Genomic DNA, 17,293 nt, shown 5'->3' on the forward strand with positions numbered 1-17,293 from the left:
ATAAGAGTATAGATATCTTCCATTAGAGTCATGGGACACAGACCTCTGGCTTCTGTAAACTCTAGAACACAGCAGGACACGTCATTGGAACACCAACTCTGTACAAAGCTATACTTTTACACTTCCCAGTTCACTCGGTTCCATTTGCAAAGGTCTATTGGATAGACACAATATGGCCTGAGACGTTTTTTTAATGATACAGAATCAAATTCTTTGGACAAGTAGGTTAAACATGCATGCTGCATTCTAGAGGTAGTGACACCCGTGATTTATACTCGTATGTATGTTGGAATATAATTCATCTTGATCAACACTTGCATGATATTGCCAACTCTAGCAAATAAGCAAGGTTGTATGTACTCCCCAGAACATACCGCACTTCTTTAGCTGGTGAAGGCATGTAAGCTTTACCTGTCCTGAAACATTTGTCATAAAATGCAGTTTGGGAAAAAGAGGATTCAGGTGATTTAATGCGGGAAAGCCTGCGAGGTTTGTGCTGTAAATTAGATTTTGGGAGAGGGCACGCAGTGGTTGATTTATGGAGCTGGGCTGAGGCCGCCCGGATGAGAGGCAGATTCTGCCGAGCTGTGGGTTGCTGGCAGCACAGCCTGGTTTGACGGACTTCCTCTCCTGAGCATTGGAGCTGGAAAGTAACACCCTGTCCATTATCCTGCTGCACTGCAAACTCATGTGGCTCAGTGCTCAGCCTGGCTCAAGTCACTACAGCACCCCTCCCAGAAACTGACTTCTGTCACTTAATGAGATTCTCACAATAACAAACGTGTAACAAGTGGGTCAAGACTTTGTATAACTTTCATGATATTCTACATTGGGCACGAGAAGTCTCATCATTTGCTATACCTATCTTTACACTTATATGGTGTCTTTCTAGACACCCAAGGACGGTTTAACAATCCACGCTGCTCAGAACGCTCAGAACACTCAATCCACACACAGCGAGCACTGCGTACTCTCAACCAGGAACGACCGTCCACCTGGAGGACTGCATCAGGCACTAGGATTTCACCCAGGACAGAGTGCCAATCCATATCTGGGCAAAGACATATTCACTCACACAAACAGACATTCATTCATATACACACTCATTCACTCACACACCAGGACATTTTATTAGAGAGGCCAATTCACCTACCCTCCATGTGTTTTTTTTGGACTGTGGGAGGAAACCGGAGCCCCCGGAGGAAACCCACGCAGACACAGGGAGAACACACCACACTCCTGACAGACAGTCACCCGGAGGAAACCCACACAGACACAGGGAGAACACACCACACTCCTCACAGACAGTCACCCGGAGGAAACCCACGCAGACACAGGGAGAACACACCACACTCCTCACAGACAGTCACCCGGAGGAAACCCACGCAGACACAGGGAGAACACACCACACTCCTCACAGACAGTCCACCCAGATGGGACTTGAACCCAAGATTCGCTGAGAGGCGAACGTGCTAACCACTAAGCCACCGTGCCGCCCACGGTGCTCATTAAGTTTATTTTGAAGACAGCAATATCTGTTTCCTTTACAGCCGGTCAGTTGCTTAGGTATTTATTGTTTGTAATGTAATAAATAAACCACTCTTTAATCAGCTTATGAGCAGTCTGTATGCATTGTGATGCACTGAAGAATCTAAAACCAATACAAAGAAGCTATTGCTGTAAAGAACGGATTTGTTTCTTCAAATCAAACCTAGTTACTGAAAGCAAATGAAGAGGAAAAAAAATGAGTTCCATACAGTTAGACAACAAGTATGATGGGCTTCATCAGTTTACAAAGGTAGCTGTTGTGTTTGTGGTGTGCTTAGCATTGACTCTCACTATTTTAACTGATGTTACAGCACAGCACTGTGTGTGTGTGTGTGTGGGGGGGGTAAGGAACAAAACTCATGAATTCATGTGCATTTCTGCCCCAAATTAGTTTTTTCTGGTGTTGACATTTTCAAGTGTTGAGTTGAGTGTGATTGATACTTCTGGATGATGTCATGCATCTGTTTGTGACTCATTTCAACGAGAATCCCCTGGATCATGGGAGTTTAGGAGCTTGGAGTTTAAATTTTTTTTTTCCCCCCCATAAAGGTCATACGCCTGGTGGAATATGCGTCAGCGGCACGCTCATGTTTCCTTGTCACACTTTCGCAGGAGTTTCATTTCACCTCCTTTGGCCCTCAAGCAGTAACCCGCTCGCCCAGCGCTCACACACAACCACTGTTGAACCTTTAGCTCTTTCAGCTCTTTCTCTTGTTTAAACAACCTCATTCACTCAAAAAAAAAGCTCCAGCATGATCTAAAGCCATCTGTTTTTTTAGGAAGATTGCGTGTGTGAATCAGTTTTGTCCTTAGTCAAGTGGAAATTTTCACTATTAGCTTAATTGATTATTTTCCCTGGAAGCATGTGATGGAATTGTGTAGCTGCTGAGTTCACGGCAGGGTACTCTTTTGAGGAATGACATGTCCTTGGTGTGCAAGGCACATTAAATTCTCGGTAGGACCTTTGTAGCATGACAGGCGAACATTAATATTTAGCACATGCTTTTAAGATTTAGAGTAGCTTCATAAAGCTTGGAGAGCAAATCCTCGAAAGAGTCAATAGGAGAGGGCAGGGGGAGTCGGGAGGGGTGGGGGGGCCATAAATTTACAGGAACTTCAGAAGACACTCTCTCAGGCTATGAATAAGCTTTGGCTCTTATTCATAGCCTGAGAAAGAGTCTCCTCTACTGCATAGTTTTTGGAGTAGGAAGAATTGGATAGGCAACAGCTGTATAGCAGCCATCCTTCTGGAGATGGCTACAAACATTAAACCACATGGAGCGGGATCTAACCTCAGCAATTAAATTTCATTATCGTCATTATTTAAGTATTCCGTGAAAGGATGTAATCAGAGTAGTCGAGAAATTTTGTCAGGGAATGTTAGCCGTCTAATGAGGGTAAGCGATTTAGGTTTGCATCCATTGTTTTCAAAAATTGCTGTTCAAGATCTAGTTCAGGAAGTTAGACGCAAGTAGTATTGTTATTGTATGGGGCTCCTTCTATACACCTTCTGGATGGTAGGGCGTGGATGAGTGTATTGCGCAGTTGAAATGTTTTGCATGCAGGCAGGTTACATTAATAGCAGGTTACTTGCCATGACTCTGTCCTGTGACTCAGTACACCTCAGGTCTGTTATTCCTGGCAACCTTTCTTTTAAAATGTACACAGCCTTAAGCACTGCGTTGCATACCCCTCCCACTGCCCCTCATCATGTTAGTCATGTCAGTAATATTGCTTATAAAGTCTTAAATTGCAGCCATGGGCTCTATTGCTGATAATCTCCTAACCATCACAAGAATTAGTGAAGCATAACAGTCAAATTTAGTATTAATCCAGCCCCAAATAACACAAGACACAGCAAGGCTTTGTTATAATAGAGTTGTGTATAAATGGACTGATGTGAGTCTGTGGTCCTGCAGGTGACCATAATGGACACCGGCGTCAGGGGGACAATTGCTGTCGGGCTGGTTCCTCAGTACTACAAGCTTGACCATCAACCAGGCTGGCTACCACACTCAATTGCCTACCATGCTGATGATGGAAAGTAAGTTCTGCAAATGATGTGGTTTAATTGCTGTCAGTTGAATCATGATGAGTGGGTCATTAATAATTAGAATGTATTGTTACCATTGTCAGTTATTAATAATAAATAACATTAATAAGCAAATATGAATCTACCAATTTGATGTTGTTTTTGTTCTGCTGTTTTGTTTGATGAGAAACGCTTCCAAATGAACAGCTAATCAGATGTCAGCGCTAAAAGCCTGCTGACTTTGACTCTGCTACTCCCCTCAGACTGTATAATGGCAATACTGTTGGTCAGCAGTTTGGCCCCAAGTGCAACCGCGGCGATCGGATAGGCTGCGGAATCTATGCAGACACTTTTGATGCTGGACTCACAACTGTGTTTTTCACCAAGAACGGTAAAGAGGTGAGTCAGTTTTGCTCAGAATGAAAGCCAATGTAAACCCCCTCCATTACAGAAATAGCTGTATGTCATATGTATGTGCATGCATGTAAAGCATATCATCTGATTATTCTTGTTAGGTGTCTGTCAGTTTACCATGGCATAGTACAGGAGGATTTGTTCTTTTAGATGAGGGATACCTGCACTGTGAAAAAAAAAAACACTGTAAATTTACAGCAAGTCTGCTGCAGTATTTTATTGTAATACTCAATTACAGTAATATGCTGGAGATTTGAAATACAGTAGTGTTGCTGTAAAAATACGGTAAATGGCTGGGAACTCTGCTGCCAGTATTTTACTGTAAGTTGCAGTATTTACAGTAAATTATTGTATTATTTAATTACAGTAATATGCTGTAAATTTGAAATACAGTAGTGTTCCTGTAAAATACAGTAAATGGCTGGGAACCCTGCTGCCAGTATTTTACTGTAAATTGCAGTATTTACAGTAAATTATTGTATTATTCAATTACAGTAATATGCTGTAAATTTGAAATACAGTAGTGTTGCTGTAAAAATACGGTAAATGGCTGGGAACTCTGCTGCCAGTATTTTACTGTAAATTGCAGTATTTACAGTAAATTATTGTATTTAATTACAGTAATATGCTGTAAATTTGAAATACAGTAGTGTTCCTGTAAAATACAGTAAATGGCTGGGAACTCTGCCAGTATTTTACTGTAAATTGCAGTATTTACAGTAAATTATTGTATTATTCAATTACAGTAATATGCTGTAAATTTGAAATACAGTAGTGTTCCTGTAAAAATACAGTAAATGGCTGGGAACTCTGCTGCCAGTATTTTACTGTAAATTGCAGTATTTACAGTAAATTATTGTATTTAATTACAGTAATATGCTGTAAATTTGAAATACAGTAGTGTTCCTGTAAAAATACGGTAAATGGCTGGGAACTCTGCCAGTATTTACTGTAAATCACAGCATTTATAGTAAATTATTGTATTATTCAATTACAGTAATATGCTGTAAATTTGAAATACAGTAGTGTTCCTGTAAAATACGGTAAATGGCTGGGAACCCTGCTGCCAGTATTTTACTGTAAATTGCAGTATTTACAGTAAATTATTGTATTATTCAATTACAGTAATATGCTGTAAATTTGAAATACAGTAGTGTTGCTGTAAAAATACGGTAAATGGCTGGGAACTCTGCTGCCAGTATTTTACTGTAAATTGCAGTATTTACAGTAAATTATTGTATTTAATTACAGTAATATGCTGTAAATTTGAAATACAGTAGTGTTCCTGTAAAATACAGTAAATGGCTGGGAACTCTGCCAGTATTTTACTGTAAATTGCAGTATTTACAGTAAATTATTGTATTATTCAATTACAGTAATATGCTGTAAATTTGAAATACAGTAGTGTTCCTGTAAAAATACAGTAAATGGCTGGGAACTCTGCTGCCAGTATTTTACTGTAAATTGCAGTATTTACAGTAAATTATTGTATTTAATTACAGTAATATGCTGTAAATTTGAAATACAGTAGTGTTCCTGTAAAAATACGGTAAATGGCTGGGAACTCTGCTGCCAGTATTTTACTGTAAAATTTATACGAATTTTTTTGCAGTGTGGCTTTATTTTTCAGGGTTTAGTGTCACCTTTATGGGGCCTTCTTTGCATGGGAAGGTCACAGGAATGAGAAACGTCCAGCTTCAAGTAAATCAGATGATGGTGCACTTTGAAAAAGTTGTTTGGCACTTTTAGGTTTGGCCAAGTTGACAAGACTGCCGGTGATGTAACAAACAAGCTATGCATTGTGGGGAAATGCTTGCAGTGAGAATGTGCATAAGCACTTCACTAATGCGCTGGCAAATATTTACATACCAGTAATGAGCTTCTGTTTCTGAATTGCACCAGTTAATAAGCTCATGTGCTGAAGTTCAGGGCCAACAGAAATCTAGTCATCATTTCCCGGCAAGTTCTCCCATAGCCCCTATTTCAGTTTCACATGTGTTACATGATTTGTGAACAACCGCCATGTCATAACTTCCAGTTAATTGTGATCATTAAAATTAACATCCAGCCAACTATTACTATTAACTCAGGCACATGCAAAAAATAATTAATCAACGCCTTATTTCTCAGTCAGTGTATGTCTGTTTTTGTGGGGTACAGGTGGGCTCTGTGGTGGTGCCTGTGGCTCCAGATGGACTCTTCCCTGCTATCGGGATGCACTCTCTGGGGGAGGAAGTGAGAATAAACCTGCAGGCTGAGTGGGGAACAGAGGAAGAGGATAGCGTGATGATGGTGGACAGCCATGAAGATGAGTGGGGACGACTATATGACGTCAGGGTCAGCGGAACGGTAAGCCAAGAACGTGATAAGAGGCTTTAGTTGTGTTTGTACTATTTGTTTCCTATTAAGGAAGAGGGGGAAAAACTGTTGCATTGTTCTCTCTCCAAGAAATAAATTGTGATTAATTGTTTGTTATGATTTAATGATTATTAATTGTAATTTACACTGGAAAATTTGCTATTGCAGAATTTGATCATTCCAGTTTTGAAAGCGTGGTCTTGCAATACTGTGATTAAACATGCATCTCAAATATGAACCTTTTTTTTACTGGCCCCAGAACAGCGAGATAGTGTTTTACCAAACCGTAGTGAATTATGAAAGGTCTGGCTCGGAGCTTCAGGTTGCTTTCGTCTTGGCTGACTGTGCTCATGTAGTTTACAGCATCTCCGCTCTTGCGAAAAAACACCTGGAGGGCTAGTATTACAGAGAAAGGTGCTTCCATGCCAGGCATGTGGTGTTTTTTGATTTTTTTTTTTTTTTTTTTTCAAACAAGATTCCATTGTGACAAAATGGCAGATAGCAGGAGATGTTGTGTCAGAGGTGGTTGTCTTCACCTACAGTACTAAAGTGAGTTCAAAATGAAATGTGTAGTATGCTTGGATGGACTGATATGTCCAACTTGTTTGATTATAGGGAAAATATTTTTTTATAGGGATGAAATAAAGGAATATGTTTATAAAAAAAAAACTCTGCTCAAACGTCGTCACACAGCTCCAGGGGCCTGGAGGTTGTGGGTTTGATTCCCGCTCCTGGTGACTGTCTGTGAGGAGTGTGGTGTGTTCTCCCTGTGTCTGCGTGGGTTTCCTCCGGGTGACTGTATGTGAGGAGTGTGGTGTGTTTTCTCTGTGTCTGCGTGGGTTTCCTCCGGGTGACTGTCTGTGAGGAGTGTGGTGTGTTCTCCCTGTGTCTGCGTGGGTTTCCTCTGGGTGCTCCCGTTTCCTCCCACAGTCCAAAAACACGTTGGTAGGTGGATTGGCGACTCAAAGGTGTCCGTAGGTGTGAGTGTGTGAGTGAATGTGTGACTGTGTTGCCCTGTGAAGGACTGGCGCCCCCTCCAGGGTGTATTCCCGTTTTGCGCCCAATGATTCCAGGTAGGTTCTGGACCCACCGCGACCCTGAATTGGATAAGCAGTTACAGATAATGAATGAATGAATGTCAACTATGTGATCAGAACAGCAGCCAGCACAGCCTGCTACTTACTGGACCCCATGGCACTCTAACAATATTGCAGTGGAGTATTTTTAACATTTTTAAACGGTGACATCTACAGCAGTGTTTAGAAAACACCAAACTAGTCTCTGGCCCTTCAAAATCTATGTGGCTTTTTAATTGTTTTCTTCTGTGGCCTCAGTGCAGGAGGTGTTCTAGTTCTCCTGTACCATTAAGTCAAAGAAGTCAAAGAGAAGCCTCTACCTGCATATCTCCAAGCAACCCAGAGCTGATAAAGGCATGTTATGACAAGCATTCAGAGTTTGGGCATGGAAAACTGAGGACTGACTACTCAAAAGTGACTAATGTGGAAAATTAATCGTAGGATAGAGTAATGTGTTTGTTTAGGTACTTTTAAGTGTTTCGTTTTAAATGGTGGACTGACATTGTTGATCCAACAGTCAGTGTTATCACTGGTATAAACAGGTTATTTATAGTGGCGGAGTTGCATTAGCCTGGTGTGTTTTGACCGTAATCTCTGATTGAATTGTCAGGCTTTACAGCTGGTCTACATTCAGTGTTTTTCTTTCATATTAAGATGAAGACTTTTTGTTACACATGTCCATATATATATTATATATATCTTGTCTCAAGAAAGTCTACACTTTTTATTTGAAATATGTTGGCCAGGAAGCTTGATTAGTTTCAGATGTTTACCACTATTATGTATTCGTTTAAATATCTTTCCAACATGGTAACTTTATAGTTGAAAGGAAAAACCTTACATTTTCAATGGAGGTCAATGGAGAATGAATTCCAACTAATTTTGGAACATTCCTGTTGAGTCATTCATCATGGAATTTCCACACTGTGTGAAAACCTGTGTTTTCTGGTGTATTGTGGTTCCATGAACCTTGTACTTGCATGTTAACAATAAACTTGTGAACTTGTTTTAAACAACTTTATTAGTGATGTCAGACAAAATTTGCATCTTATTTTTAAACTGGTTTTTCTTGAAGAACTCAAACTTGACTTCTAGACAATTAGACATTGTTTTTTTTTTATTGGTCACTGAAACCTATTTCCTTCTCGGTTTTCTCTTTCAGTGTTCTTATGTAAACACACTCTTTTTATCACTGAAGTGCCATTGAAGTATTTGTCCTGTATAAACACCAATTTATTTACCTGTCCACTGTGTAAAGATTTGGCTTCTGTTGTTCTCACTGAATTTAGCCTCCCTCCTGAGCTTGCACAGCACATTTCTGCCACTGAAATGCCTTTCTGTCTTTATGGTTTGTGGGGATTCATCATGGTGATTTGCCTGATTCATTTATTTAAATCCACTTACTGAAGAATGGTTGGTGATAAACTACACTATAAAAGACAGCAATATTTCCACTCAGAGACAATCCAGATCTCCCAAATAGATTTAGCAAATTTGGTGAAAATAATAAAGCAGTAAACACATATCTCTCTGCCCTGAAGCTTTTCCTCTCAGTGGGGTGAAAACTGCCTCCATAAAGTAAAGAAGAAAGCTGCAGATCTTGCTGTGCTGAGCCAATTTGCACCAGTATATAAGGCTATTTTCAGCAGCCCTGCCATTCTGTGTGAAGTGTCACATTGCTTTACATATTATTATGAAACAAAAATGACTTTTCAGTGCATTTGCAGATTGATTTGGGGAGCTGAAGCTTCTACCAACCCACAAACTGTGAAACATGACCACCCAGTCAAAAACATGGAATAAACAAGCCGTTCTGATTTTCCTCAGCTTTATAACATTGAGTGCGGAGACTTTAGGATCGTTCCCTTGAGTATTTCCAATCACAGCACTGTTTATGTAAGAGTGTAAATCGGACAAATACCAGTACTAAAAATTGCTAAAAACAAGCTTCTGCTCCCTCACTCCTCACTGTAGTTTGCTCATGTTAAAATCAGCTCTGGCTCTTTCTCATTTAAAGGAACAGGTACTGAAACCGGCCGTTCTGAACAGGGCTGTTTAGACAGGGAGAGACATTTCTGCGGTGTCTTGGCCAAAGCATGTTACAGACATTTCATAAAGACCCCAGGGAGCTTTCTTAATCTGTGGAAAAGGGATATAATATGTCCACTTTTAAAGTGACTAAACCAAGCTGCAAATAGTTTCAGACCTATTAATCAAACCTGAGTTTTTACGAAGCCATTTGAAAACGTTAAGCTGGGCTGCCTTCTTTTATAGACCTTGCCTACTGGGTTTATTAGTCTGTAATTCCACCAGCCTGGTTCTAATCTACACACAGGACTCAGCTAAAAACACCAGACACCCATCGGTGTGTCCTGTTCACAGTTTGAATGTGGGTATGGATTAGCTGGCATGCAGGCCAGTTTATCAGAAACCGATGTTTTCTACATAGTTGTGCATTACAGATGATCACAATCCCCACAGATGGTGAATAAAGATCAGAGCCTGCGTTCATAAAGCGTCTCTGAGTAGGAGTGCTGATTTAAGAGATTTGTCTCTTGTTATCTATGAATTACTGACTGGCACAGGTCCTAGATCAACATTCCTGTTCTGGAAAGCTGGCCCTGGTCTCATCAGAGCAGTTCAAATCAAATATTTATTAATGAAATACATTTTAAGGTCAGTCTGCAGACATTTGAAATGATTTCATTAGTGTGTTAGCGTGGTGTGCTAATCACTACATTATAAAGAAACACTAATAAACAAGTGCTAGTCCTTAAGCAAGTTCTGTTTTTGATAATTCTCTTGTTTTACGGATATCTTAAAACAGGTGTGCATTCTTTAGAAGGAAGTGTCATGCACCAATAAGCTTCAAGTTTGCAACTGCAGCTGTATTATTTGGGTTGTAAATTTTAATGTTCACATTGTCCCATAACCAGCAGGTTAAAGGTCAAGGACGGTATCCTCGGAATGAATTTGAATGCAGTGCTTCCAACTACCACCCTACATTTTACATTGCGCATGAACATGACAGATTGTTTCATCACTTGGGGTGTATATGCGCTTCTTTGTTTCTGCTTTGCTCAGCTGTTCTGACTGGTATGTATTTTATGAGCTGGATTGGAGAACACTTCAGCCACAGAATGCACAGAACGTCAAGTTCTTGCCCTCTCTGGAGCCTGTTTATGAGCTCTGCCAATGGGACGGGCGCTACTGTTTTCATAAGCGGGCATTGCATCCCAAGTCAGTGTTGATTGTCATCATGGCAAGCCCAAGCTTTCTTCGGTTTAGCCATGCATGGATAATAGCTGGAGAATATTTTTGCGCTGCCTTGTGTCTTCCAGGACTGATTACTAACTCCCTCGAATGATCGTGAGCCGTGATCATTTCCACTGAGGAAGTGCCTCCCTATCGATGTAAATATGCTTTTTTAATGCATTTTGGCAACATCCCTTGAACACTTTCAGAGAAAAGACACGTTTTATGTAAATTGTTAATTGTACATTGACATCTGCGAAGGAAACAGTTGCTGACTCTCAAGGCATAATTTAATTTTTAGATTTTGTGGTGCAAGCAGCTAACCACACATAGATTAATTTTGTCTCTGTGGTCTAGATGAGGAATTATGTGTTTAAATTTAACTTGCCGGGTCAGAGAGTGGAGAAGCATTAACACTGAGTGCCTCAGCTGTTTCTGTCCAGATTTAATGAGTGCTGCTGCTGCTAATGACCATCAAGGTAGTGTTGAGATCGAGAGAGAGTTTAGACCTCACTGCCTTACCTAGAGCTCTTGCTGTGTTCAATGGTGTGAAACTTAACGATAAGTAGACTAAGGTGGTTTAATATATATTTTTTTTCCTGCTGTACTGTTCGTATAATGAGGAGGCGTTTGGCTGGCGCCTGTGTGTACGTGCCGCTCTATGCGAACACAAGGCAGAGATCCCTGTGCCTGTTGCCACAGCAGCGACTGTGCCTGGTCGTTTAATCCCTCTGTGCTGTGGAGCGGGCAGACTCCACCTGGGCCTCTATCTCTCGTTTTCATTTTTTTTGTACACATCCAGCCACCAGACACAGATTTGTACAATCCTGTACATCTGCACAAACATACAACCACAAACTCCAACCTACGTAGACATAACAGTTAAGCCTGACAATTACAGTGGCAGTTTTAGAGTCCCAAAAATATATCTAAATATTAATTTGTGTAATGAGTAGTGGAAGCTTAAGCCCCACCAAAGTGCATGTGCAAGTTGCATACTGCATCATAATTTTGTATGATCTTAAACCAACTTGAGCAGTCTAAATTTGTGTTTCTGATGTTGTATAACCTTCTGTTTCCTGTAAAAATAAAAACGTTAAAAACCTAAAAGCAGGATCGAGTAGCCACCATGTTTAATTTTCTTTGTATTTTGTCTGTTTACACACATGACTACACAAATACACGCATTGCCCTCAGCTCTGCTCACTAATGGGGACACAAATCCATGGTTGTGTTCTTTCCAGTGAACAGGATTATTAGCACAGATCCTTTGGCACTTTTGCTAACTTTGAGCATTAGGAGTCCACATGTTTCTGTGCTGATGTTGGCAAGAGAGAGCAAATGAAGTGACTAAGGGAATCTGGTGGCAGTGGCAGATGAGTGTCATTCGGCTGCAGTGTGTAATGTGTCTGCTCAGCTCTGTAATTTACTGCAGTCCCAGTTACGGCCATGTGGCGAAGCCTCTCACCGCATTGGCTCCCCGAGCATGGTACCGGGGCCACAAGATGCTTACTCTACAGTTTTTTTTTTTTTTTTTTTTTTCTAACAATTAAAATTTTAGAACAATTAAATCATTGTGGAATGTCTTTTAGGATTACAGTAATGCTAACCACTGTCAGCTAGCCTGCCTAGCATAAACATGCTGGTGAAATTGGGACATGTTTACGCATAAGCCCTTCTGCCTTCTCTCCGTCCTGTGACCTTTCTGAGGCACATATCTTTTATTTTGTATTGAATCCACACCCATTTGAAGATTAAGATGGAGTCTTCCATGCGGAGACAATGAGCTGGCTCCTTCAGTGAAACAGGGTTCATCTTTTTCCTGTAAACTCTCTGGTTCCTTTTGAAACTCTACCAGAATGTGAGCACAGTGGAACAGTTTTTGATTCCTCTCGACTGTAGGAACAAGAGTGCGTGAGAAAAAGGGAAATGCAGACTTTATCGCTTTCAGGTTGAGGCCTGGTAACCTGCTTTAACAAGAGAGATTTCCACTGTGGGTGTGACTGTATTTATGTTTTTACCCTGTTCATGATTGAAAGTGAGGTGACACTGTAGAGATATGAGTCAGGCGTCTGGTTTGGGCTGCATGGTGTTAACAGGAATCATATCTGCGATTGCTTTTAGTCATTGTAAGTAGCAGTTGGCAGTGATCAAGACACTTCAGTCTACTCAGGGGACAGGTCTCTGTTGGAACAGTTGGGAACAGTTGGAATATGTGAAATGATCGAACAATGAAATTTCATGTAATTTTTGTTGTGTAGAAACCCCCTACATTTTACAAGTGTTTAATTGCATAAATGAAAAGTGGCTTTGGGTTGTGCTTAATGTTTGTTAGAGTTGTTTTAAACAAAATAATTGAAGCCCTTTATTTATGAGACTTCAAATTGAGACTAAATATGTGGCTATATGAGTATAAATTTTTTTAATTTTTTTTTTTAAAGAATTTAGAGGAATTTTGAACTAGTCTTTGTTTTGCTAGTTTTTGATTGTCTTACCAGTCTCTACACACAACATCTTAAAAAGAGCAAGAATTAAATCAGTAACTCGTAACACTTTTGAAATTTTTGATTTTTGATAATTAGTCTGCTGCAATAAAACGTATTTCTTCCACTCCTGCATGATTGATGTTTTAGAGGTTTTCTCAACCGAAACAGTTTGTATTTTTTCAGGGACATTTACAAAAAAAGGGGATTTTCTTGGTGTAATTTCTGCAGAGCACATCACAATAAATTTTACACCTCATGGTCTTTAACACCCTTCTGCTCTTCGTCATAAAATAATTAAATTATTATTATTATTATTTATTTATTTATTTTTTTGCATGATATTTTACAAAATACAGTGGTGGGCTGTGAGCAGGAAGGACCTACCACTGGCTGCACTTACTGTCCTCAAAGTAAAAAAATCATATCAAGCCCTGTTGGATTGGAAAGCAGGGTTAAAGAGAGAAGATGGTGTTCTTATCTACGTCCTTAGACCACATACTTTTTCAGCTTAACAAACCCTCATCAGGGATAGGTCTTTGATAGCCTGAATACTTATTGTTATGTTTTACTATATTTGGAACTGCCTTATAAACAGCAGCTTCGAGCCAGGGACCACTACAAAGTGGCTGGGAAAGTTTTCCTGCCTGACACCACGTGAACTTTGTTGTTATGCCTTATTTGTTGTTGAATTGTAATTGCAAATCATCCTTGCTTTTGGGAGAAGCATCGTACAAATTAAATTTATCTGATACTTCTGTACCTTCTACAGTGTGTCAAAGGCGTAAAAGATTATCACTTTTATTATGTGTATCATTAATCAGATATGCTTCCACTATTTTTGGAAGGATTCATAATTGCTGTTGGAATCTTCTCTGCAAAAATAATATATTAATAATAAAGATGGTCTATAGAAAGAGGAAGAAAAAAACATTTAGAAAAAGAGATCTAAGAGCACCACTCCCCATGTTTTGGTCTGATCATCTGCCTGGATCCTTAGAAATATTTTGGAACTCCTTGGAAACCTTGAGTGACAGTTGTATCTGGCACATAAGACAGCATGAAAATGTTCCATCAATCCTCTTAATGGAGGATTGTGTCAATTAGATTGAAGTGCCTCTCCTTTAGAGTGCAGAGACATGCAGTGTTTCAGCAGAAGCTCTATTTAACTCTTGTTTTAATGGCAGAAGCTGTCTTCATCAGTTCCATTGTAATCAATCATGGTGACTGTAGGTGAAAGCATGTTTTGCAGATCGACTATGACTGATGAACAGGACTTGCATTGCACGAATGACAGAAGCACTCTCATCGATGGAAATGAGCCAACCCGTCGTCTCCCGACCCCTTCCAATCTCTTCCTCTTTGAGATGCTTCCGAAGCCTATTCACAGTGCTACACCTGTTGCCTGGGCAGCAGGTCAACAAAACAAGTGGGAAACCCCCACGCAGGACCATGGATGAAAGTGTTTGGATCTGTCAGCACCATCACCAGAGCGTGCCGGGAGTTGTTGGAGCCATTGGGAGTGGCCAACCTCCCCCTGTTACTCGGCATCGAGTCATCAGGAAGGTGTGACTCGTACCATTTTATCTATGCTTCTAAAATTGAACTGTCGACTGGCCCTGGCATGAAGAATGAGGAGGATGATGAGAACCCAGGAGCAATAAAGAACACAGATCAACAACAGAGGCAGCACCCGCAGTAGGGTCTTAAAAAATGCAAACCCCCGGTTGTTTCAGGTAGACATCCATGATGACCACACGCACATCGAGGATTCATTTAGGTCAGGAAGTCCCTCAAACAACAATCATATGCCACCTAGATAACAACAAGTTGTTTAGGAGGATTGCCAGAGGAAAGCCTCTGAGGTCAATATGGGGACATCAAGAATAGCATATGAGGAACTGTCACACTGGTCTCTCAGATGCTTATTAGCCTGTCTGTCCTTGAGATTGTGAGACTTAAACTTAAATAGTTTCTTAAAACTAATTATAATAAAGCTGCCCCCCCCCCCCCACTCTCATTGGACCTTATCAACTGCAACATCTATTTTGCACACATTGAACAGCACAGGGGCGGTACGGTGGTGCAGCAGGTAGTGTCGCAGTCACAAAGCTCCAGGGACCTGGAGGTTGTGGGTTCGATTCCCACTCCGGGTGACTGTCTGTGAGGAGTTGGTGTGTTCTCCCCGTGTCAGCGTGGGTTTCCTCCCACAGTCCAAAAACACACGTTGCAGGTGGATTGGCAACTCAAAAGTGTGTGTGTGTTGCCCTGTGAAGGACTGGCGCCCCCTCCAGGGTGTATTCCCGCCTTGCGCCCAATGATTCCAGGTAGGCTCTGGACCCACCGCGACCCTGAATTGGATAAGCTAGTTACAGATAATGAATGAATGAATGAATGAACAGCACAGCCCTCTGTGGATGCAGACACTGTGACTCGTTGAAATGGCGGTCTGTCTCTTGATGTTCATGAAAAGGCATTGTAGGAGGCTAAAGCATTTAGTGGGTTTAAGTGCCTTTGTCATACAAGTGTATACATCCACAGGATCAATCCACGTCATGTTGTAAATCAAGAATTAGAGCAGTTTTTACACTTCCAGCACCCAAAATGTTTGTTCAGAAGAATAAAAACACTTAAAACTGGAGGTATTAAAACTGCACGTAAATGGCCCCTTACCTGTTAAGATTGTATCAAATTTGGAAAAACGCGCACTCCCCCATTTACAATAAAGGTAGGGCTGGTGGATACATTTTAAAATGTTCAGAGTGGGTTTGTTCAGCTAATTATTTCAAAATAAATCAGTTTTTTTTGTTAGGTGAGGCCACTTAATGCCACCTTTTCAGCTTCCTCACGTGGCTGCACCTGTGTAATTCTGGGAGCTTATTAAAAAGAATGGTCAACATATTCTCTTCTTTAGTCAACCTATTACAACAGCATCTCTATGCACACACCTATAAACATGGAAACAAACATGGGAAAAGGTACTCAATAAAATCACTCATCTGGTAGAAACACTTCTCAAAAGAGGACACACCTATTTTGCAATTGCTGCCTAGCAGTGCAGGATTTAATTCCATCTGTATCACATGCTGAAGCCCCAAAACTAGTCAACAAAATCAGTGTCAAGACATCCTTTGGAAGCAGCCCAGTAAAAAATGTTTTAGAAATCCTCCTGTAGCAGTAAATATTTTGCTTTGCATTCTTCCAGGTCTTGGATATTATCTGAATATTTACTTCAGAATCCTGGACTACATTTCAGCCAACCGCTGCATTTGCCACCATTTATTACACAGAATCTTTTTGGGTTTCATGTTCTTTTTAGTGTACATGTTGTACTGTAGAGAAGACTGTCTAAGATTAAAATAAGCAAATACTACATCACTAATAAATGAATGAACAAATTAGTAAATGTATTTTATATATATTATTTTGTCTTGAAGGTTGCTACTGTATTTTCTGCTATATTTTTCTGGCTTCACCCAAGTTGATCTTCATATGTTTATACAGTATATCCTCAGCCAAACCAAGCTTAATATGGGATTTTTGATATTAAATTTTTTTCCCACCAGGCGAGTTCCTTGTACCTGTGTTTTATTTGAATTAGAAAATCTAGACTCTAAGTTACTGTAATTAAAACGATAGAGCCTTCATTTGCCCATAACCACACTGGTCTGCAGGTCTTTGATGTGTTTCATTGCCCATAACCCTTCTGGTATGTGCCTCCTCAGCTGCTGGAATACGTGGGGAAGGGAAAAAGCATCATGGATGTGGGGCTAGCTCAGGCTCGCCAGCCGCTCTGTACACGGAGCCACTACTTCGAAGTGGAAATTGTGGACCCTGGAGAGAAATGCTACATTGCCTTGGGCCTCGCTCGAAGAGTAAGTCTTTATATTGCTTGAATTCAACATTACAGACACATTACAAAGATAAGGCATTGCTGACACTGTAGAGAGAATAAGATATTAAATGGAACGTGTATTCAGTTGGTTATAGAACACATACCAGGGTGGTAGCATGTTGTGGGGTTGTTTTGCTGTGACAGGGACTAATGCACTTAAGAAAGCAAATGATTTCATGAAGGATGAGGATTAGTTAGAAATACTGAAGCAACACTTTAAGGCACCAGCCAG

General features: G+C 40.5%; 1 protein-coding gene across 1 annotated transcript in view; it reads left to right on the forward strand.

Moving 5' to 3' along the window:
* Positions 1 to 17,293, forward strand: part of spryd3 (SPRY domain containing 3) — a 38,447-nt gene that overhangs the window by 5,226 nt on the left and 15,928 nt on the right. Inside the window, exons 4-7 of the mRNA XM_066670102.1 lie at positions 3,468 to 3,592; positions 3,844 to 3,979; positions 6,155 to 6,343; positions 16,892 to 17,041. Of these exons, the coding sequence (XP_066526199.1) occupies positions 3,468 to 3,592; positions 3,844 to 3,979; positions 6,155 to 6,343; positions 16,892 to 17,041 (600 nt within the window). The remainder of the gene's footprint in view (positions 1 to 3,467; positions 3,593 to 3,843; positions 3,980 to 6,154; positions 6,344 to 16,891; positions 17,042 to 17,293) is intronic.

This window comes from Hoplias malabaricus, chromosome 5 (assembly GCF_029633855.1).
Source record: "Hoplias malabaricus isolate fHopMal1 chromosome 5, fHopMal1.hap1, whole genome shotgun sequence".
In the NCBI taxonomy this organism is placed as follows: Eukaryota; Metazoa; Chordata; class Actinopteri; order Characiformes; family Erythrinidae; genus Hoplias; species Hoplias malabaricus.